Consider the following 22,782-nt stretch of genomic DNA (forward strand, 5'->3'; position numbering starts at 1 on the left):
ATTTATAGTTAATTAACATTAAGGAGTAGTTACATTTGTTTTACATTACACTGAGTTACATTTAGTTACATTTATTAGTCACATCTGGCCCTTTGAGGACAGACATGATGCTGATGTGACCCTCAGCGTAAAGGACTTTGACAGCCCTGCTTTGGGGAGTGATGATGACATAAAGTCACAATTATTTTTCTTGCCTCTTTCTTTTCTATATAGTTTTTCTTCAATTTTTTTTCCAGTAATTTTTCTTTTAAAGTTTAGTTGTAATGTAAGTATATCTGCTGTTCCTATTTTCATTTATTTGTTGGAGGAAAAAAAAAAGGAGTTTTCGACAATTTGACCTATTTTTGTACTATGGCTCAGCTTTCTAAAGATGAGTGTTTTACGTTTTCACCCAACAGTGTCTTAGTTGTTTAGACACAACTAATGATAATGATTGTGTTCTATTTGGTGCAGAACTTTGGTTTTGATAACGATCTATGTAGTATTGGTTGCAATGCTTTATTTTCATTTAGTTTACAAAATTGCAATCGGAAAAAAAAAAAAGTAATATGCATGCAGAGCAGAGGCGGGGGGGGGGGGGGGTGTTGCATCCTAAACAAAGCACCAAATGTGGAGGGTGTGTTTGATGACGCTTGAGGACAATGAGGCATATAGTGTGGGTGTGTGTCTGTGTGTGTGTTTACAGAGTACAGCTCAAGTGGCGTGCCTGAACCAGCTCACAGGCTTCTCTCTATTACCAATGAATGAAAAGCCGGTTCTTAACACCACTTAAAAAGGGAATTACATTCAGATTGAAATTTGGTTTCAAATCGCTGTTTGCGCTGCTGGAGACCCACTTGTGGAGCACTTGGGAAAAACAAGACGTGAAAGCAAACAGGAGACGTCCGTACTCAACTCTAATCACTCCAGTGGTGGAGGTGTTTTAATAAAAGATGACCACTTTAGTTCCTTACAGATGTTCAGCAGCTCAAACAGGAAATATTTGAAGGTGCATCTGGATGAGAGAAGATGTTCATGCCCAGACTCCCCCACTAGAAGAGCTCTGACATGTTTACTATCTCACTGGCTCCCCTTTTAAAAATGTCTGATTTACATTTAAAGTGAATGTGCATAATTTGCTTCAGTCTTATCACATGTTGGATGAAACAGATCTGAGTGAAACAATGCAGGGCTATGAGGTGGTGTGATGTTTCTCTAGGTTCTACTGACTTTATCTTTGACTTTTGTTATTGTGTGTGTGTGTGTGTGTGTGTGTGTGTGTGTGTGTGTGTGTGTGTGTGTGTGTGTGTGTGTGTGTGTGTGTGTGTGTGTGTGTCAGATCTCTCTGAAGGAGCAGCTGGCGGACAGCCTGCTGGAGTGCACCATGCAGGACCTGTTGCGTTACGACGACTACAACAACGACGGACGCCTCAGCCTTCATGAGTTCTACACGGCCTTTCGTGAGTCTTTGGACGATTTTCTATCTAATCTTTATTTTCTTGCTCTTTCTTTCTCAAAACACAGATTATACCCAAACATCTACATAAATCTGCACATTGAAACCTTATCTTATTTTTCCAGTACACCACAAATTACTGTCTTTACTTGCTTCCGTTAACAAACCACACAACGCAATCTTCATTCATTCTTTGACTACTTTCACCTTCATTCTCCCACTTTTTATCAGTCGGCTTCTCTCCATCCTTTAGGATGAAAGCGTTTCGGCCAGCGATAAACTGATCATTTCACAGTAGACCATGTGCCCAGACCCGGCTGTGATTACAGCATCTGGAACATCCATAATAACCTCTACTGTTTACCCTGAGTGCCGACTGAAAGGCAGGTTTCACCTCATAATCACAATTACACCTCTAATGTTGCTGATGTGTCTTGGTCACATTTTCTGGCTGCTACAGATTCCTTTTTTTTCCTATATTTACCACAAACTGCCCCCCGTGGTAACTCCGCAGGGGGCAGGTGAGCGTTTCTGAGGCTTTAACTTCCGGTTTTGCAGCTCCATTAAGCTCCACTAGCAGCTCCTTTAATGCATCCTTTGTGTTAGTACTGTCTGACACCCCCCCCCTCACCTTCCAGATGGCCGGTGAGCTGACGCTGCATGTCATCTGTTCACCTGGTGGCACCGCCTGCAAATGGGGGGGTGGGGGGATGGGGGTGTCTGTGCCATGTTTGTTAATACATTTTATGTTTGACAAGCAGTTGTAGGAATAGGTTGGGACCAATAAAACAAGCTATTGATCAGATGATGCTCAAGGTTAAGCGTCGGGCTGCAAAAAAAAAAAAAGGGGGGGACCACCGAGAGGGGGTGATTATTTTTGAGTGGCCCATCTGGTGTTCAGGATGCTGGTGATGTGGAACTGGGGAAGTTTTTCGTGTTTGTGTGGAATGCAGGATTATGCGTTTTCATGTGATGCGATCAATGCCCCCCCCATCCCTCCCTCCCCAACGATTGGTCTGGAATGCAGCAGCCAGGAGTCGCAGGTGTGTTTAACAGGGTGGAAATTCTCAATACGGTCACAAGCTTGGAAAAAAGCAATTCATATAAAGGAGCTAAATGACGTGAGGTGGGATTTTGCCCTGTTTATAAGCGAGTTGTGTGACCTGAAATGCAAACTTTATTCGTGTTTTGGAGACTAAATAATTCAGAGCATTGGGGGGGGGGGGGTAAATGTCCTCAGTAATCCTCCTTTAGATCTTCTTCTCTGTTGATTCTGCATACCTTCTGATGTTACCTTCTGGTCATTTCCCTACAAGGATTTCTGCTCCAGCAGCCCCCCCCCCCCCCCCCCCCCAAAAAAAAACCCAAACCAAACAAATGTGTGTTTGTGCTTTGGTTCTTTTGTTCTCTTTACTGTATTTAATGTACAAAGTTTGACACACTGCTTTGTTTCCACCAAAAATCTATTTTTTCCCCTTTTTACCTCAAATTGACTAGTGAGGAATGGAGAGCCCTCCCCCACCCCACCCCCCAGGATGACTACATTGTTATTGATTCTTTTCCTGGTGGTTTTTTTATGTACTTTATTTGCTTTTCTACCCTCCATCTGCACACCTTTGTTAAGTAGAGTCTTCTTAAATGCCTCATTTTTATTTATTTTTTTTACAGTTTGTGGGTTTATGATTACAATCCCAGACCTGACTGGTCGATGTGGCGAAGGCTGATATACTGGGAAAAGTACAAATATACAAAGCTGTGTGTTGTGTTGGCCTTCCCTCTTGATGCAGCATTTGTTTTCCTAGTGGCAGCTTGTCCTGTGCTCATAGCATTTATATGTGATTAGTGTCACTGTAATTAAAAAATAATATTTTTTCCCTATCTAATGTAAATATTGGAAAAGTTTCATTTAAGATTTTTATGTTCCTGGTGAAATACAGGGATGTAGTCCTAAAAAAAACCAAGTGGCGTTTCGTGGAGTTTGTTTTCTAGTCATTTTATTCAGTTGTTTTTCTTATTGTCTAACATGAAACCAGCAAAATGTCTATGTGGGACTCTTCAGGTGAGGAGATATCTGTGAACGTGTCACAGGTGTAACTATACATGCTCTGCACTGTAATTCATTGCACTGTCTGGAGTTCTGACACACTTTTGCGACATCATTGGCTCCTGATATTTAGGGTGTCAAATGTTCTGAGTGTGTGATTATTGTCAGAAACAGCAGAAACTTTGAGACTGTTGGTGATCAGTGATATCCTGCAGAAAGCAGCTTAAAGACAAACAATGACGCTCCCAGAACGGTGCCTGTTCACTGCGTTTTCACGATCTGTGTCGGTCCATCGAGGCATTCGCTTTAGAAAGAGATTAGTGAATTAAAAATACTTTAAAGAGTGAGATGAGCAGAGAAACAGCAAGAATGTGGTGAGGAGTTTTAAAAGAGAAAGAATTATTCAGGATCGTTCTTATTATTTCATTTCATTTCTCACTTGCTATGATTTCTGCTTGGGTTGGCAGAAAATTAGGACATCAGTGAGAAGTTTGTAGCTGTAACCTTCATATTTCTGCTCAAAGTTAATGATCTTGGATCAGCACTCCAACCACATTTTAATTCAAAGACTTTTTTTTTTGTTTCTGAGTTTCTTTCCAATTTAAAATACTATTCTCTCAGTATTTTAATAGCTTTTGTTAACATCAAGGTTGTCGTTTCCCACATGAAATTGATTCCTAAAATTCCGTTAGTGTGTAACAGCAGCTATAGACCTTGTTTACGTGTTAACAGTCCTGTTAGTCGCTCAGGTGCTGGACCATGAGCAAGTGGCCCTGCTTTCAATTTGCAAAAATACACAGCTGGTGAGCATCTAATTAGCTGTTTTTCTCTGTTCCATTGTTCCTGCACCTCTTTATCCGTGCAGTTCCACTTCATATTTCCTCAGCATCGACTGCGAGTCTATTTGTTTTCCACAAATCCTGTTATTAGAGGAATTATATGGAGCTGGTGGGGCCGCATCGGCAGGAGCCACTCAGGAGGGCCGGCTGAGAAATCAATAGAGATGAACAGCAAAGAAGAGAATGGAAGTGTGTTTGAGTGTCATGTGGAGAAACAGCGACGAATCAGAGAGAAATGAGAGAATGTGGAAAGAGAGACTCAGGTAAGGTCAGCAGGTTCAGTCGTGTACTGGTGTGTTTGTGTGTGTGTTGATAATGGAATACAGTTTGTAGTAGTTCATGGTGTCTAATGATCGTCTGTGATAATTGAATCTTTTCATTTACAGTATTTTCCGCATGATAAGGCGCACCGAAAAGCTTTTAATTTTCTCAAAAACCGACAGTGAGCCCTATAATCCAGTGCACCTTATATATGAAAAAAAAAAAAAATAATAGGCCATTCATTATGTTATAATCAGATGTGCCTTTTAGTGCAGAAGCTGCTGTATATGGTATGGAATTAACAGAGCAGTAAGAACAGACAGTTGTAACTGGTTTGCCTCTGGTGAACGTGTTCAGAGACGGATCAAACCATTTGAACTTCATTCCTTTACATACAAGATGCCAGTAGATTAAATAAGGACACACAATCACTTGGGATTATTTGGATTTAAACAATTCTGATTCTGCTTTTTCTTCTTAGAGGCTCTCAATTCCAGTTCAATTCTGAGAGGAAGGGTCAAAATAGAAGGAAATACTGCAGCAGCATGCTAGCTATGCTATGTCCTTATGCAGGTTTACCTCATCTCACCACACAGTCTGTCATTTTTTAGTGGAACTTTTCTTCAGTTAACCCTTTGCTGCTGAGGTGGAAGGTTTCCCATCACTGGACTCCTGCCACCGCCTCAGCAGCAGCATGTCGCTTAGCAATCTGTGGACGTTCAAACACGGTGCAGACACTGGTTCTCTGTGTAGGTGTGTTTATCATGTGGTGTATCTTCCATTTTCACAGAACAGGGCAAAATAAATGGATGCTTATCTGCACCGCTAACCTCGCCCAGCCTGTGAGGCGACAACGACAGGAGCTCCATCTACACCACAAAAAACCAAATGAAGCTTCACTTCATCAAGAGTGACATTTAATTTGGAACTGTTGAAAATATTTGAAATTGAATTTTTATTTTTTTTTTAGAATTTAACAGAAAACCAGCAGAACAATTCCAAAACAGTAGAGATGGAATAGAGTCCAAAACAGGAACCTGAAAAAGAAAGAGAATATAACGGCTGCTTCCTGATGCTTCATTACCACTCAGTGGACCTCTGCAGGCCTTTTCCAGTGTGTGTATAAGGTGTTTTTTTTTGCTGTTACTTTTCTCAGTGGCTTCCCCATTCAGGGGTAATTACCCAGCGGCTAGCTGCAGCGGGGGCTGTTGGGGCAGTGGTCACACTCCCTCTGTGAATGTGACGGTGATCAAACAGCACCTTTAGTTCGAGCTGCACCTCGTTGAAATGACTGACAGCAGTTTAATGACACACGGACCAGAGAGGAATCTTCTCATGCCGGGGGCTATTTTTAGTTGGTTGGGTCGGGGGGGGGGGCTCCTGAGGTAACCAACGAAGGATGTCAGAGGTTCAAGCCCAGGTCCTACAGACTATGCCAATGTATTAAAGCTAAATATTTCAGCCCAACTCCCTTCCCGGGGGCCATAAGGGCTGCCCACTCCTCCTCAGGGAGGGGTCAGAGCACAGAACAGACTAATGGCTGTTGTTCTAGGTATGATTGTGACTCATGATGGTTTGATTGTACATCTCATTGCTTGTTTCATTGTTTCTTACAGCTGGATGTCATCAATTAGTCTGTTCTGAATGCAGTAGCATTGTCCAGCAAGTTGCTATGGCAACTGTCACTGTCAATCTCTTATTTAGCGCAACACTGATGCAGCTAATTCTCAAGAGGAGAGGAGAGATCTGTCCTTTATACTAAAAGAAAACGCAATCATTCCTCCTGTGCGACCAAATGAGAATAAAACATATTGTATTGTATTCAAAAAAGAAACCAGGGAGAGTTGGTCCTCATTTTATTTTGTGATGCTACCAGAGGCAATATCTTCCTGTTGAGGCGTTTCGCAAGTAGAAAATTTCGTATGTGGAGACATTTGTGAGTAGAGGTACCACCGTACTATTGAAGGTCCTGGGACACGTGTCACATACTTACAAGATCATTCATCATTTTCTGTCACTCTCCTTCCAAATAAGTTGAGAATGCCCCCCCCCCCCCCTGAAAGTCATTCTGAGATACAGGCGTGTTTTCACGCTTTCTGAGATTTTAAAGGATAAAGTTAAAACCACCCTCTCGTCAACATGTCTGATGTGGAGCTGGAGCCAGAATGTAGTCGGCTCAGCATGAAGGATGGCAGAACAGGAAACAGCCGGCATGAAACAAGATGCACACCAATGTCTGTTCAGAACAGATACCAATGATAGATAATTGTCTTTTATTTTACACATTAGTTTAAATGAAAACATAGTTCTGATTTTAAATGCAAATAAGTTGAGACTATACTGAGTTCAGTTTAGCTTCCACTGTGTTGTCTGAGCTTCGTACGTCACACTGACCGTAATTATATTTAGAACACAATCACTGGGACACCTATGTGAACAGTAAGGAAATGACTTGTACAAATATCTGTTTTAGGTGTGTTAAACATAAAGTCAAATATAAAATGTGCTAATAAATGTTGTAAAACTGTGAATCCCAGTAGTTAACGTCATTATTACCTAAACCCGAGAGTGTCATGAGGGAAACGTGTGGTTCAGCAGGACATGACTTCTAATTGGTGACACAGACAGTGTTCTAGCTCATTTAGTATCACAATCACACACACACACACACACACACACACACACACACACACACACACACACACACACACACACGCGCGTGCGCATAGCAGACATTTAGCATAGAATCAATGTCATGTCTCCGTCTCCATCCATCCATCTAGTCCTTTTCATTTCCACCACTTGAATGTCTATAATTACCCCATCCAGAGGCATTTCAGTGTATAGCAGAGACTCTAGAGGTTTGGTTTTAACCTATTACCCTTTACGACATTCAATTTCTGATCCCCCCCTATTTATGCTCCTGCCATACTTCTATTTTTCTGACTTTCTATTTCTTTTACATTCAGCAGGTCTTAAGGGGCAGCTACTTCTCTCCAGCGCACCATAATTCACAAGCAGCAGCCCCCGGGGGCTGTTAGCGGCGCAGCATGTGGTCTGCTTTTATCTCTCCTCTAACTCCCTCTCTGGCAAGGAAATAATTCATTATCATGCCTCCATTGATTTGCTTTTTTGCTTTAGAGGAACAATCCTTTAACCCGTTTCAAACAAGTGTCTCTCCACGTGGATATGTGTTTTGCCCCCCCCCCACATTTGTGCATGCAGGCATGGGAGAGGTGCTTCCTCCTCTCATCTCCTCAGTTAAATCCCCTCCAGCATCCACCCCCTTCGTCAGCTTTGAAAGTGTTCCTTCAGAATAAAGGAGATAAACACAGTCGTAAGATGTATTTGCCGTCCACGCACTCAGAAAGGGTGCAGCTTTCTGTCTTTGGGCGAACATCTGTTCTCTGTGGATCATCATCAGGTTGGTCCAGATGGCTTCATCATTGTGTTGAGGTTGTTTTCAGCGAACAGTTGTTCCGTCCTGTTGGTGCCGTGGAACTAAATAGAGGTCAGCGATGACATCACGTCACTGAACTTAGCGAATAACACGACTGTCCTGGTGTAAGACGATGTGTTAGTGAATAAAAAAACATGTGGTGAGTTCAAGCTTTTAGCTCCTTTACATTCCAAACGATGGAAATGTGTTTTGATTACGATATTAAGGAGCTGCGGATAACAAACGTTACAGGACTCGAGGATATTATAAAAGAAGGACAGAGAGGAAAAATGGGGATGCTTACTTTATGTTTGCTCATGTTTGTTAAGATGTAGAATAAGTGTATGGTGGAGAAGAAGAACGAAGCAAAAGGAAGACAAGAAAAATGGAAATAAAGGGTTTTGCAAGAAGTTTGATCTTCAACCAGGTTTCCTAAATACTTTTATGTAAAATCTTATATGTTCTGAACAGTTTGTTTTGAAGCAAAACGCTGATAATGAATCAGTCAGAACACTAAATAAATACTATTATCTCCAGCGTACACATTCAGAATGCATAAAAAGAAAACTAAAACTGTCTGAGATTTGACGGCTAGAGGTTTGGAATTTGGAATATATGAGCATTGTGTGAAACTAACAATGTAGGCTACAACAGCTTGATATTTAGTATGCTTCACACCTGCTGCACATAAAACATGAATATGAAAAACTTTGAGAAAACTCGGTGGCAGGGTTAGCAGGTTCTTGGTGAAAAAACCCAAACACACCACGGATGGATCCAACGCAAGTCATTTTGGCCAAACAGTAAAAACTGCAGTAAAGATTGTGGAGGAAGAAGGGTAGGGTCTGAGAGAATAAAATACCAAGATGAGGAAAGTATGATGAAAAGGACATGGATGAGGATGAAGATGATAATGAGGATGAAGATGAGGATGAGGAAAGGAACGGGTGAGGCCAAACAAAAGGAACACGTGATGGACATGTGAGCACACGTGTCACTTTCTAGACGTCATTCATGTTCCTCCTCCTCCATTCCTGTTTTTCTGCATTAATATTTAACGATGCAGCAGAAGAGTAAGAACAGCGCTGGGTTGATCAAGTTTTCAATGTGTGTGACGCAGCACATTTGACTGAACAACTATTATTTATATTTCTGTGTGATGATCAGTAATCCAGACATGTTTAGTGAACAAAACAAACAATTACAGGGATGAATTCATGACAGTCTAGCACATATTTTACATGGGTTACACACACACACACACACACACACACACACACACACACACACACACACACACACACACACACACACACACCTCTCATTGGGCTTTCTGTCTGGGTTGAGGTTAAGCCTCAAGCTGAAGTCAAGCTGTGGTTCCTGCGGTGCGGAGCTGGGGTGTCGACCACTAATCCCTCTCACCTCACTGCCACCACCCCCCCCCACACACACACACACGCCTGCCCAAAGCTGGAGGGGCTTCAGGAAGGAGAAGGACCACTTAGCCAAACTGACACGCCCTCATGGTTACAGCAGGAGGCATGGAGGAGAGAGCAGGAGGAGACTTTCTTTGTTTCCATAACGATGAGATTATCAGACATTTTATCCTAATACCAGATGTGAATATAGCTTCAATAAATTAGGCCTCATTGGAAAAAATGAAGTATAGGAGATGAGCTCCAAACCGTCAGTGTGTTTCCATCAAACCTCTCAGAGCAGGAGGAATTTTTTTTGGCCTTTTGAGCTTGAAATTAGTCATTTGAATCAAACCAAAGAGAACAAAAGGGACATTTCTTTCTCTAGTAGGTCATGCATGTTTATTCTCCTTTAAGACTAAATGTGTTTAAATGTTTAGTCCGACTTTTAGAAAAGAAACTATGTACATTTAACCTGCATGTCCATGTTGATATTTCCATCCATCCATCCATCCATCCATCCATCCATTTTCTTGTATTTTTCTTTCTCGCCTCCACCTTGCGGGTCACAGGTTCTCTGTATCCTATCCCAGCTGGCTGTTGGCGAGGGACAGGCTACACCCTGGATAAGACGCCGGTGAATCACCAGATCACATATTGATATTCGCCAGCAAATTTTCCTATTTTTCAGGTTATCAAGCTCAAGCTGAAAGCTAAAGTAACACGACTTTCTCTTTTTGTGAAATGCTGTCGTTTCAGCTGATCTGCACTAAATGTCAGAATGAAAGAATTTAGAGAAATCCAAGGCTTTTTTTTTCTCCATAAAAGACTGAAAGAGAAGTCAGGTATTACTGTCTACTTCTAAGAAATAAAGAGCTCATAAAAAGGGCTTGCTTTCATCTCAGTGAATGCAATTTTGATAATGCCAGGGGGTTGAAGTACTTTTGACCTTCAGGAGTCAGAGTAGAAGAAGTGTTGGACAAGCTGTGCAGAAATGATGTGTGGTGTCAAAGTTAAAGCAGGTGTTCATGCTGCTTTGCTTTTTACTGCAGTAATGCACAGGATTAAAGAGCCGATAGATTAGTAATCCTGTTCGGATCACAGACTCGGTTTTAACAACACATTAACACTAGATGTATAGATAATGTCTGTTATTGTTGGGCTCTTTCAGTTAGAATGAACTCCCATGACGTCTCAGTATTTCATTACCTCCGTCAATGAGAGCTGGAGAGGCCATTTGGTGCATTGATTGGTACAAAGTCACGCCTCAGCCAATGAGAGTAGAGCAGACTGACCTGGATCACCTGGAGTACATGTGTTAGAGTTCTTTTTAATCTGTGGTTTTATTCCTACAAAAGACGAGACGATTGTGATCACTTCAATGTGAGGTGGAATCTTTCCTCCATCCTCAAACAAAACATTCCTGTCCTCCTGCACATGAAAGTAGCTTCATTTTATTAATATTGAAATTGAACAGTTATTGTTTGGAGTCTTACTTGGGGCTTTACATGCCAGCCTCCTGTGTTATAACTCTGCACTGGAATGCTGCTACCAGCCTTTGTCCTTGTGTTGAATAAAGCAAACGTATGATGATCAAACTAACAGTAAAGGCCTGCGTATGACAGGAACCCAGCCTGGCACAGAGGACATGTATTTTTCATGGATTCTCACACTATTTCATGTTGGACTGCTGCCTGTCTGATTTTTCTCCATGGAACAGTTGCACAATAAGATTTTTCAGTGTTTTTTATGTTAATACCAAACAATGACGAGATGCATATGCCCATTTTGAACTGTGAATACGTCCCTTCAGAAATCTAATCCAATGTATTAAAATACCAGATTACTTAACAGTAACTGGTCTGATGTAAAGGTAGATTTAATTTGATTACAGATTGTAACACAAGGAGTTATTCACTCTCAACCCATGACTAACGCTTCTACAAAGTATTGACCTGCACTTTTCAGTTTTGCACTTGCGAAACCGATATAAATTTATGTATGATTTTCTTCATACTTTACAATTTTGTGCCACTTTATGATGGTTTTTCACATGTACTTCCAATAAAGATTTATGTTTGTTGTTGTAACTTAACAGAATGTTGAAAAGGATTAGGGGTTCTGTTACTTTCTAACCAGGCAACCACCAACTATTATTCCAAACAGGGTGCAGATGCTCTAAGAGGAAGCACAGCCAGATCTCCTGCCAAATCACTGCTGCTGGCATTTTAATGCACCCTGCAACAGATTATTTTTAAATACTCCTCACTCTGCTTCCTCTTTTTATTTTAGCAAGATTATTTGCTGGGTTGTTAAGGGAACCTACTGGAGAAGAGGTAACATCACGGCAAAGTTAAGAGAAAGCCAGGCAAGGAGGAAATTTAAGAGAAAGACAGAAATGAAAGAGTCAGAGTGAGACCATACTGGAAATGAAGACTGACAGGAAGTCAGTTAGTCGCAGGTTTCTGGGGGGGGGGGGGGCAAAGATAAAGAGAAATAACCAAGGCGAGGAGATGAGGTGGAGTGTGGAGGAGGGAAGGAGGTGCGATGAGGTGGAGGTGAGGGAAACTCTGGAAAAAGTAAAGAGTATCAGGACGAGAGGATTCCTCGGTACCTGTGGAGGAGATTAGGGGTCTGCATCCGGGGTGATTAATGAGCTAGCCGCTGATTGCTCATCCCCATCGCCCTCCCATGAATAATCACCACCCCAGCACTCTTAAGGAGAGAGGTTGTGTGTGCCTGTGTGTGTGTGTGTGTGTGAGAGAGAGAGAGAGAGAGCGAGAGAGAGGATTAGTCCTTGTGTGCTAGAAAAAGTGTGTGGGAGACACAAAAGGAAAAGAATATGGAAGTAATGTCGTGTACAGCAGGTACTCGGGTCTAATTGTCGGAGTCGGTTATTGATTGATGTTAGACAAAGATGTGCACGTTCTGTGAGGGATCCACATATACATTAATTCAGAGCGTCGCCGCGCCGGAAACATGAGTGATGTATGTCGTAATGACGGCCGCCCACCTGCAGAGAGAGGCCCTCATACCGAATGCACACTGACACACTGAGATCATTTGTACACACCGTGGGCTCCCAGTGGGAGGCCCGTCTCCGTGCGCCGTGTAAATCCACGGCGTCATTGTGTTCACAGAGGACATTATCACGGAAAGACACGTGGTAATGCAGCTCATTTCCAGGGTATAAAAACATAGCCAAACAAATACGAGCGATCATCCAAGTATGGAAAAAGAATGCGGTTACAAGAAGAAGAAAGGACGTTTTAATGAATTTGGCATGAGAATCTAAGAGCATGAATATTTTCTTTTTTTTACGTACAAAAGTTTAAAAGCATTCGTTTAACTTTAGTGCCTATTATTTTGTATGGGCCTTGTTTTGTTCTTTAGCGCTTCAATTATTGTTACAATGTTGTGTTTACTTGATTTTATTTATTTCAAATGTTACCCGATTTATATTTTGTTACATCTGCATTTCACTGTTATCAATTAAATTCATTGTTATCAATTAAAATAATAATTAACACATTAAAGTTATAATTGATAATAATAAAAATAAAATAATAATAATAATACAAATAATAATATAATGAATACTATATAAATAATATAATAAAAATATACAGTATATAATATAAAATATATAGTAAAATCTAATAATAATAATAATAATTATTATTATAATGCTATTTTATTGATTTATTATGATGTTGCTATTGACTGAATTCTTGCAGGGGTTGGTAAATGTTCTCTCACCTTCTGTCAGCCTGACTCAAACATCACTGTTAACAATACACTCTAAAAACCATGTTATTACTGTTTCAGATGATGTATTGATGGCGATCCGTCTGCACAAAGACATCTTTATCGGAGGTGTGACATGAACCACCTCGTTTTAAAAAACATCACTAACACATAGGAACAATCTTTGATCCAGACAACTAAACACAAGCCAAGTGATCCTTGGAAATCGATTGTCCGTTCTCTATAAATACTTGGGTGTCCACTTATCAGCTGGAAAGCTCTCGCTGAGTTCCTGCACAAAAGGCTGCAGCGGCGTCTTGATTTCCTGAGGCGACTCAGGCTGTGGAGAGAGCAGCCAGACTTCTCTGTTATTCTGTTAGTAATACTGGAGAGCATGATCAGATATAGAACTGCAGCTTTGCTCGGCAACTTTACAGAGCAGCTGAAAAACAGGGTGGCAAGCATTCAACCACGGAAATGGCAAGACTGGAAGTATACAGTATTTTTTTTGCCACAAAACAAGCAACTGCAACTGCTGGTGTTGTTCATACCCTCACCAAAGGGTGAAAATAGGTTCACCAATGTCCTGTTGGCATGGCGATACCTGACAGACAACCAGCTGTCCTCTAAAACACACTGGACAGAGTTGGTGACGTTTCGCACATGAAGTGTGTATCTCATGATTGTGTTCTCAGGAGCAAAACCGCAGCGATGTCGTGTAAAAGAGACGATGTTTGATTTTATGATCTCCCTGCTGCTTTGGAAATTAGTGGCGAAACAGATGTTTGATTTTGTTGAAACCAGTTAACCATTAAAACAGTTATTTTAATCACGCAGGTACTGTTGGAATTAAAAAGAGTAGATGTGTGAATCAACCGAACAACAACCCAGTGCATGCTGGGTATCCGTCACCTCGCTCTCTCCCTCTTTAAGTCTAAAGATGGGGACTGGACTTATCAGTCTTAACATCTGAACAGTAAATCCTGATGTTCTGCTCCTTGGCTCTGTGTCTTGATGTTTTACCCCCCGCCCCCACATGAGACTGATCTAATGAAAGTGGAGAGGGGGGGGCGACTCTCTAAGCAGCCTTGAACTCAGCGCATTAGTTATTCCCTGGGAGTCATCCTGCGCGTTCTGCATCATGTCTCACCTCACAACCACTTTCTCACTCCTTGTCTTTTGCCCCGTGGTGTCGTTCCGTCTTTCGGCACGCCTTTCTTTTTATTTCCTGATCCAATTAAACATTTTTTCTCTTGAATCTGAGCTCACATTTTTACTCTTTGTCTCTTTTCTTTGCATTTTATTTATCTTTTTCCTCTTGTTTGAGGCCCATCCTTGTCTTATGACCTTGCTCTCTACTCTTTCTCCCTGTTTTTACTCACTGATGACTGTATATCCAGAGCAGGATGCAGAACTCTTCCTGTTATCCTGCTCAGAGCTCCTTAACAGGGCTGATCGATCAGTCGAGCTCATGAATTCTCAAGTCAATTCCAGAGAGTCAATTACTAACTTCCATATCTAACGGGGGTTACTAAAGGCATCTACTAAGGGTTGAGGTTACATTTCTTTTATAGAACAGACAAAAAGTAAATAAAACAAGGCAGTCAGAGACTGCAACATCCTGCGACACCCCTGAATTCAACAATCAACATTGTTTTGTGATTATATCTCATCAGATTTCAGAGATGTGTACCTAAAAATGTCTAAAAGTGTGCCCTCGTTCCTTACGCTTAATGCGTTCCAGGAACCACAGGTGATTAACGAATTCCGCGATATAGCGATGAACTATTTATCTTAATATTTACGGTAATTTAAATGTTTATGAACCCTCCCCATACTGATATGAAACCACCCTCTATCTCTATTACATTTTCCCACACTCTGATTGACTGTTTAAAGCGCTTTTGTGTCTCACGGAAGCCCGAGACTCACGGAACGAAGCGCACCTCCTGATGCCGTCAGCCAATAGAATGTGCGTACGGTATCACATGACTGCCTTCCAAAAATCCGCAATGAGTACAAAAGTTGAAATTTGACCTTGACCTAGTTTTTTCAAGGTCATCATCTCATTTTCATCCCCTTTCCTGCCTTAGTAATCTGCTTTTTGTTCCATCTTTCTATCTGCAACGGTGGACAGACTCACAAACACTGACAACTACAATACATCACCGCTTCGCGGGATGTAACGAAAAATACATTTTTAATTATTGTAATTCAACACAACACCATCAGAACCATCAGAACTTTCTTATTTCTTCCTACTAAATCGGTCCCAGTGTTCCCAGTGATTCATCTGCTCATGAACACTGACACCAGAGAGCTCTGAACATCCTTCTCCACCTTAACACGGTCAATGTTACGTCACTCCAGACGCTAACCTGAACAATCATCTGCTGGAGGCAGACACAACAAAGCTCACAGGCCTGTCTGGCATCCAATGGAAAGAATTTGATGTGAGGGCAGGACTGATTAAAATTCATGCTGCCTCCCTGGAACCAGCCCGGATGTCCACGTCAGATCGATGTCCCCCATCCCTCATCAGGACCACCCAGAGCCTGTTCTGCCTCCCAGATTACCACTCTGCTGAATTACAGCTGTGTTGGATCTGGCGGGGTACCCCACCCAAGGCATTCCTGAATACCCCTGACGGACCGAGCTGTCTGCCCAAATATATCTATCAACTGGAGAGCGGCGTGAAACAGACAGCTAATATCCAGGGGTCTTTTACCGCAGCGTTAGTCAAAGTCTGGGTCTGGACAGAAAGTTCCCACAAACCTGTCAGAGTCTGTTCGCCATCTGCTTCCAGTCATTCGTGACAATGAAATATCGTGCGCCATGGGTTCAGATAGAAGTATGTAATACTAGTCTGGTACCACTACTGCTGGTCCGCAAGCTGTTTGTATTCACATTTTTTTCTTCATAGCTTGTTTTTGTTTTTGATGCATAAAGATGAGGCTGAAGTAAGGAACTGCTCACTTCTTGGATTAACATAAATCATCTGAGCAGGTCACCTGATCAGATTACAAACTTTACGCATGTTCGTATGGTATTTGGAATTGTACCATCTCCTCTTTTACACCCTTTTTACGCTTTATCTTAATGGTATATTCTCTCTTTTTATTTGTCTCCAGATACGAAGGACATCATGATCGGCCAGTTGCATCAGGCTAACATATTATGTGTCCATTCCGTCCTCATTTGTCCACTGTTGTATGAATGGCACCATGTAGAAGTTCTCTAAAGCGTCTGAAGGCCTTTGTATTTAGTGTTTGTTCAGAGTCAAGTGAATCTTCAGTAGTCAATATTGACCCGGGGTCACTGTCTGTCAGCAGAAAGTCAGAACCGCTCAGCCTGAACTCCACATTCACACGCACACACACACATGCACACACACACGCACACACACACACACCATCACCAGCAAACAAACCACCTGTCTGTTTTATTTTTTTAATCATGCACGCATATAGGACTTTATGCAGTATTAGGATATGGATTTTAAATGATGCATGTATCTGGTACATAAGTACTTTCTTCAGTATTCAGACACTGTAGTTTCAGCAGAGAAAATGACCTGAATATTTCGTTATAGTTATGATATTTAGCTAAACAGATATAATCACAGACACTAAAACATTCTTTACATTGCAAGTTCAAACTGCAGTTGACACCAACTTTTCTGATTGGAGTGAGGCTGTAGATTTCTGGTGACAGAAACGATCTGTGGTGCCACAGGGAAGAATTCTTCTCAATTTGCCACAAAGGTGAATTGAATTGGACGGCCGTTTCAATGAACATAAATTTCCCTTAATGAGAAGAATGATATTTGGCCGGCTGTGTGTCCTCTGACTCGTGGTCTTCTCTCACGCTGGATGTGCTTTACTTGCAGCAGCTGTTTTTTTTCTCGCCGGTCTGCTGAAGTGAGATGGATGCTTAGAGATGGATCTAACCTGCAGATTTCATTTACATTTATTGAGATTTTCTTTTTGCTCTCATCCTAACAGAGGTCGTGCAGCTGAGCCTGGAGGAGGAACAGCTGGTCAGCGTCTCCACGGTAACAGTGGGTCTCAGCGCCGTCCTCACCTGTGCCATCCAAGGGACGCTACGCCCGCCAATCATCTGGAAAAGAAATGGAATCATACTAAACTTCTTGGACCTGGAGGATATCAACGTGAGGGCATGCTCTTAGTTTTGCTTTGCTATTAATTAATGTGAGTTTTTACTCTCCTTCATGTCTCGCATTTTCTTTCCAATAAGACCTTGAAAAATATCTGACCTTAAGCAGTCGGATGTCAGTTCCTGACTGTTTGGTTGTGGAGGGTTTTTGACTGAACAGCTGGCTACCGCTGCTGGAAATGAAGATGATGAGTGAACTGATGGAAGCACACAGAAAAATAGTTTTGAATCCAATCTGATGAGCTAAAAGAGGCTGTGGAAAAAAACTATACTTGTCATTTTGAGTAACTTCTTGAACAAGGAAGTAATCAAATCCAAAGTTATGGTGAAATCTTCTGTAACAATAACACATAATCCTTTAAAGCTGAGTGTATCACATTTGATGAGGATTTGATTGAGGATTTTGAGACTACAGCAAAGGTTTGATTATTTTTTCTTCCTGAAAAACCTGATATATATACAATCAGACTTCTTCAGATTCTTAATTTCCCTTTGGGAATTAAAAGAGTTAATAAAATTAAATTTTAAAAAAATAAATAAATAAAAAAGATGCATGCATTTACATTTTTTTAAAATAAATTAAAGCTCATAATCAGGTAAAAAAATATTGACAGAAGGTTATACTGTATTAAGCCTATATTTCACCACAAAAAAATACTTTTCCGGCAATAATTTAATAGTTCAGGCTTAACTTAACTCAATTACTCGATGAATATTTATCATCATTGATAAACTCAACTAACATCTTCAGTAAAAAGACGCAGTTTTGAGTTTCTTGACATTGATTTTTTAATTTTTTTGTATGCTTCACGTCTAATCATGAGTACTGTGGTGTTCCTTTGTGTCTCCAGTTGGATGGCAGCTTTCAGACAGACTCTTAAAATCATTCGGTGTGCACTTCAACAATTAACAGTAAACTGGGGGTCACTGTGGGCACTGACAGATTATTTTTTTATTGGACTTTCACATTTATGAACAAAAGTTTGACTCCATAATTAACTCTCCTTCTCTTGTTAGAAAAAAAAAAAGAATTATTGCTTGTTCCAGACTTAATGAACTGTGTGGCCCCGCTCTGCTCAGGTACATCTGTTCAGGTAGCAGCAGAGCATCGGTCCTGCTCCGTCCACCACCGGATCACTGTTCACTAATTACATGTTAATGAGAAGACTTGTTGGTCTGGTGCGAAGATGGGCTGATAAATAATGTCAAGCGTTAAGGTGGAAGTTGGTGGTCACACCAGAGGTCCTGAGCCGCTCGTCTGTGCATAATGAAAATTTACAGGGCGCTGCGATCTGAGGGGAGGAAGGAGTGAGGAACGGGTAGGTCAGTTTAATCACTGATGAACCCACAAGAACGTAATGAAACGGTTCATTTATAGGGCATATCTTTTTAATGTCATTATTTTTTCACCAAACACCAGTTCCGTAAGGAAGAAGAGAACACAGTTGTTTTATAATTGGCTTCCTGGCTAAATAAAGAGTAATGTAGACGTCCAAATGTATGATTTATCATTTCAAAATAACATAAAATGATAGTGATAAACAACACTGGGTTGTGTGGGTTTTATAATTCATAGTGGGTATGGAACATACTGTATGCAATTTTAAATTATCTTTGTGTTGAGTGGAAGGGTGAGGGCTGATTTTACTCCATTTAGCCATCAGCTGCATCTGCTTTTAAAGGCGCTGGAGCCAATCCCAGATGGCATCGAGCGGGAGGCATGACGGGTCATTAGTCTGTGACATCACTCTCCATCTCTTTAGCGGTCCGCATAGGGCGCTCTCACACTCACCTCATTTGGTCTAGACTTTCACACCTCTCATTCTCTCCCGTCCAAAATCACAAGTGTTAAACCTCCCCCAGGAGAAAGTCTGGATCTCCCTCTGTTCTGAAAACAGATAAAATCTCAGTCTGGATCAAACTGAACTGTTTCAATTTGTTTACAGTGAAAAAACTTCTTTTTTAAAAAAAAACATAGTCCAGACTTTCAACCGAATGTAGAAAGTTACAGGAATTCACTATCATCACTAACAATGTAAGAAGATCAAAACAAGACAAGGTTAAGAGAAAAGCATTGAATTCCAATATGTTCAATAAAGGTATTAAAAGTTGACTAGAAAAGACAAAAAATCCAGAAAGGTTTATTATCTGCAGAAAAAAGAGCAAGAGACAAAGATTTTTTTTTTTAAATTTTGTATTTTTAAAATCATGTTAATTCATAAAAGCCAAATTACAAGATAATTAGGTTGACGCAAAATCGAAAGGAGATTCGTAAAAAGAGGAATCCACAACTCAAAAACAAACAATGGTAGGATTTTCAACAGTACTGTGCGTTTCCTGAACAAAGAAAACATATAACCCTTTTAACATTTATCCCACAAAATTCAGGTTTTTTAAAAAGGGCAGACAAAATAAAATAAAAAAAAATAAAAAAACATTCTCCACAATCATGCTTTTTACTTTTGTCATTAGTTTCTTCAATCTAAAAACTTCTTGGACCGTAAAAACTGGTTGGTCACTTTCTTCTGGATTCTTTAAATAAAAAGTGATGCTCTCTTAGAAAAGACCAAAAAATCCAGAAAGGTTTATTTTATTTTCTGCAGAAGAAAGAGCAAGAGAGACATAGAGAGAGAGAAAGAGAATATGAGAAGATGAGACACCAATGACACTTGACACCTAATAAAATCTGCAGCAGCAATATGTAAAGGTGATGCCATCAATAAAAGTGGTGCATTTACAAACGAGAAGGGTGCTACTGCTTTTTTACCATGACCTGAACAGCATCCTGGGTAATCAATCATCCAGTATTGTTTCACACAGCCCCAGCAGATAATGACAGTCATGTCGGAACATTTTCTTTAGTGCTGTTGGGAAAGTAAAAAATCAAACCAGAACTGATGCATTTAATGTAACAAAGATGGAGCCTCACACGTGTGTTCATTTCATACGTGTTAGGACTCATTTGTCTGAGAGGTCAGAGATAAACATGAGACAGATCAAGCAGGGACACACACGCACACGCACACGCACACGCACATGCACACAGTTATTGAGATATATTTTCACAAAATCATGCAATGCGCCGTCAAATCAAAGTTAAATCACAATAACCTTTCAAAGACAACTGACTTTGACAGGTTAACAACATGAACAAAGTTAATGTCCTAACTTGTGTCTGATGTTATTTTTCTTTATTGATTGATAGTTTGATCTTTGATTGATGGAGTTCTGTGGGTTTAATAACCTGACAAATTAAAAGGATTAAAAGCAAGTTATAACAGACAGACAAACATATTTTTTCTGTGTAACTGTAACATTTATAACTTGAAAGAGTAATAAATTCAGAGTTACAGGAGTAGTTACATTTATTTTATATTAGTTACATCTGGCCCTTTGAGGACAGATGTGGCCTTCAGTGAAAATGAGTTTGACACCCCTGCTCTTGTAGGACCAGTTTAAATAGTAGGTTAGCTTTGACAGATGTTGAATGTACACAGGTTAATAATTATAACAATAATAATTAATAATTAATAATAGTTTCTTGATGTACATTGCTACAATAAACACACATGTGAATGGGGGTCTCTTTTTCCATCACTGCTGTTTCTTTGAGTGATGAAGCGTGATGATTAGCGTTACAGAATAGATCAAAGGGGACTTCGATGCAGTTTCACAAAAGCGAAGCTTAGATGAGGGACTTATTAAACTGAATGAGGCCGCTGACCGTTCTCATGTGAGGTTCTTCCTCTGCTTTGTTCATCACAAAACCATATAATTAATTTTGAATGAGACTAAAAGCCTGTAATTTGTCTCTGAATATTATGATCTGTGTGTACCTTCAGTTTCATCCATCCATCCTTCCATCCATCCATCCATTTGGGGTGGATCCAGGTGAAGCATTTTTCAACATGTTTCCTGATTTCGTAGACGCTACCGAAACAACTTTCATGACATCTTGTCTCAGACTATCTATTTTTCTTAAACTTATGGATGGAGGGGGAACAACTTCCTGCCATCCTTTCATATTAATTGTAAAATTCCAAACTTCAGCCTGAACTCTTCCTCCATCCATCTCACAGGAGAATCATTTCATTTTTTTCTTGTCACTAAGTGGCCATCTGTCAGCTCACATTCATTTCTTAAGCTCTTTAGATCGAAAGCAGCCATTTGCGGTTTCCGTGTCCTGACAGAGCCGCATCAGGACATCTGCTCTGCCACTTGGTGGGACAGCAAACTATTTAATGCCTTAATCTGCCCTAAGCTGTGGCTGAAACCCCCTGGTGACTGCTGCATTCTGCTCCAACGACAACCAGCACCATTCATCAAACTAATGGGCTTTATATTTTTAACCCTTGCCATTTATCAGGCTGAGCCAACGCGACGAGGGGAGAGAGGAGGATCAAATTCCCCAACGTCTTCTTCGGCTCAACAGGGAAACCAGTGATTCATGGTCTCTCTTCCTTTTCACATCACTCTTTTTCTTACTTGTCTTTTCCCATCATTCCCTGCTGCTGTGTGCCTCCTCTCTCTCTCAGCATCCATATGTATTCTATCAAGCTACTTGCATTTCTTCCTTTACTCCCTGTGGCTCCTTCCTGCCCCCCCACCCCCCATTCCTCACCACTATTCCCTCTCCTCCAACTCCTCTGGCTTTTCCTCCGCCGCCCCGCCTCTTCATTCGCTGCTTAATTTTCCTCTTCCATCTCCTTCCTGTGTTGCAGGACTTTGGGGACGATGGCTCCCTTTACATCACCAAGGTGACAACCATCCACATGGGGAACTACAGCTGCCACGCCTACGGCTACGAAGACCTCTACCAGACACATGTGCTGCAGGTGAATGGTCAGTAGTGGCTCGTTTCTTACTTAAACCAGCGGGTGGGATAAGGGTGGACAACAAGATTTTATTTTTGCTCATGCTTCCCTCATGATTTGGTTCTTGTGAAAAAAATTGCAAAAATATTCTCAAAGAACTTAATCCCACATTTGATCGACTGACATCCGAAAAGAAACCATTCTATAAAGGTTTCAAGTTAAAATGTCCTTGATTATACGGGTTTCAAAAAAAAAATAACCGGAAACATTTAAATCAAGTTTACATCATTTCACTCGACTTATGAATAATCAATAAATCAATTAAGTTTTATTTATAAAGTGCTTAATCATGGCAACAGACATTTCAAAAGAGCTTTAAAAGACAGAAAAACCCAACAGAACCCACCAGAGCAAGCATAAGCAACACAAATAATGATTATTCCTATATATTTTTTGTATAACCTTAAAAAAGCTTATATTGTATCATTCATTAATACGTAATGTGTATGGTATGGTGTATGGTTCTATGGTAAACATTGCCAAATTGAATTGGTAAATTAAAATCAAATGGAATTATTTGGAAACTTTTGGAAATAGCTCCATTTCAACCTA

The 22,782-nt window shown here is 40.6% G+C and overlaps 1 protein-coding gene across 1 annotated transcript in view; it reads left to right on the forward strand.

Moving 5' to 3' along the window:
- Positions 1–22,782, forward strand: part of fstl4 (follistatin-like 4) — a 159,150-nt gene that overhangs the window by 112,449 nt on the left and 23,919 nt on the right. The window contains exons 6-8 of the mRNA XM_068331748.1: positions 1,319–1,439; positions 17,185–17,351; positions 22,078–22,198. Of these exons, the coding sequence (XP_068187849.1) occupies positions 1,319–1,439; positions 17,185–17,351; positions 22,078–22,198 (409 nt within the window). The remainder of the gene's footprint in view (positions 1–1,318; positions 1,440–17,184; positions 17,352–22,077; positions 22,199–22,782) is intronic.

The sequence above is a fragment of the Antennarius striatus genome, chromosome 13 (assembly GCF_040054535.1).
Source record: "Antennarius striatus isolate MH-2024 chromosome 13, ASM4005453v1, whole genome shotgun sequence".
In the NCBI taxonomy this organism is placed as follows: domain Eukaryota; kingdom Metazoa; phylum Chordata; class Actinopteri; order Lophiiformes; family Antennariidae; genus Antennarius; species Antennarius striatus.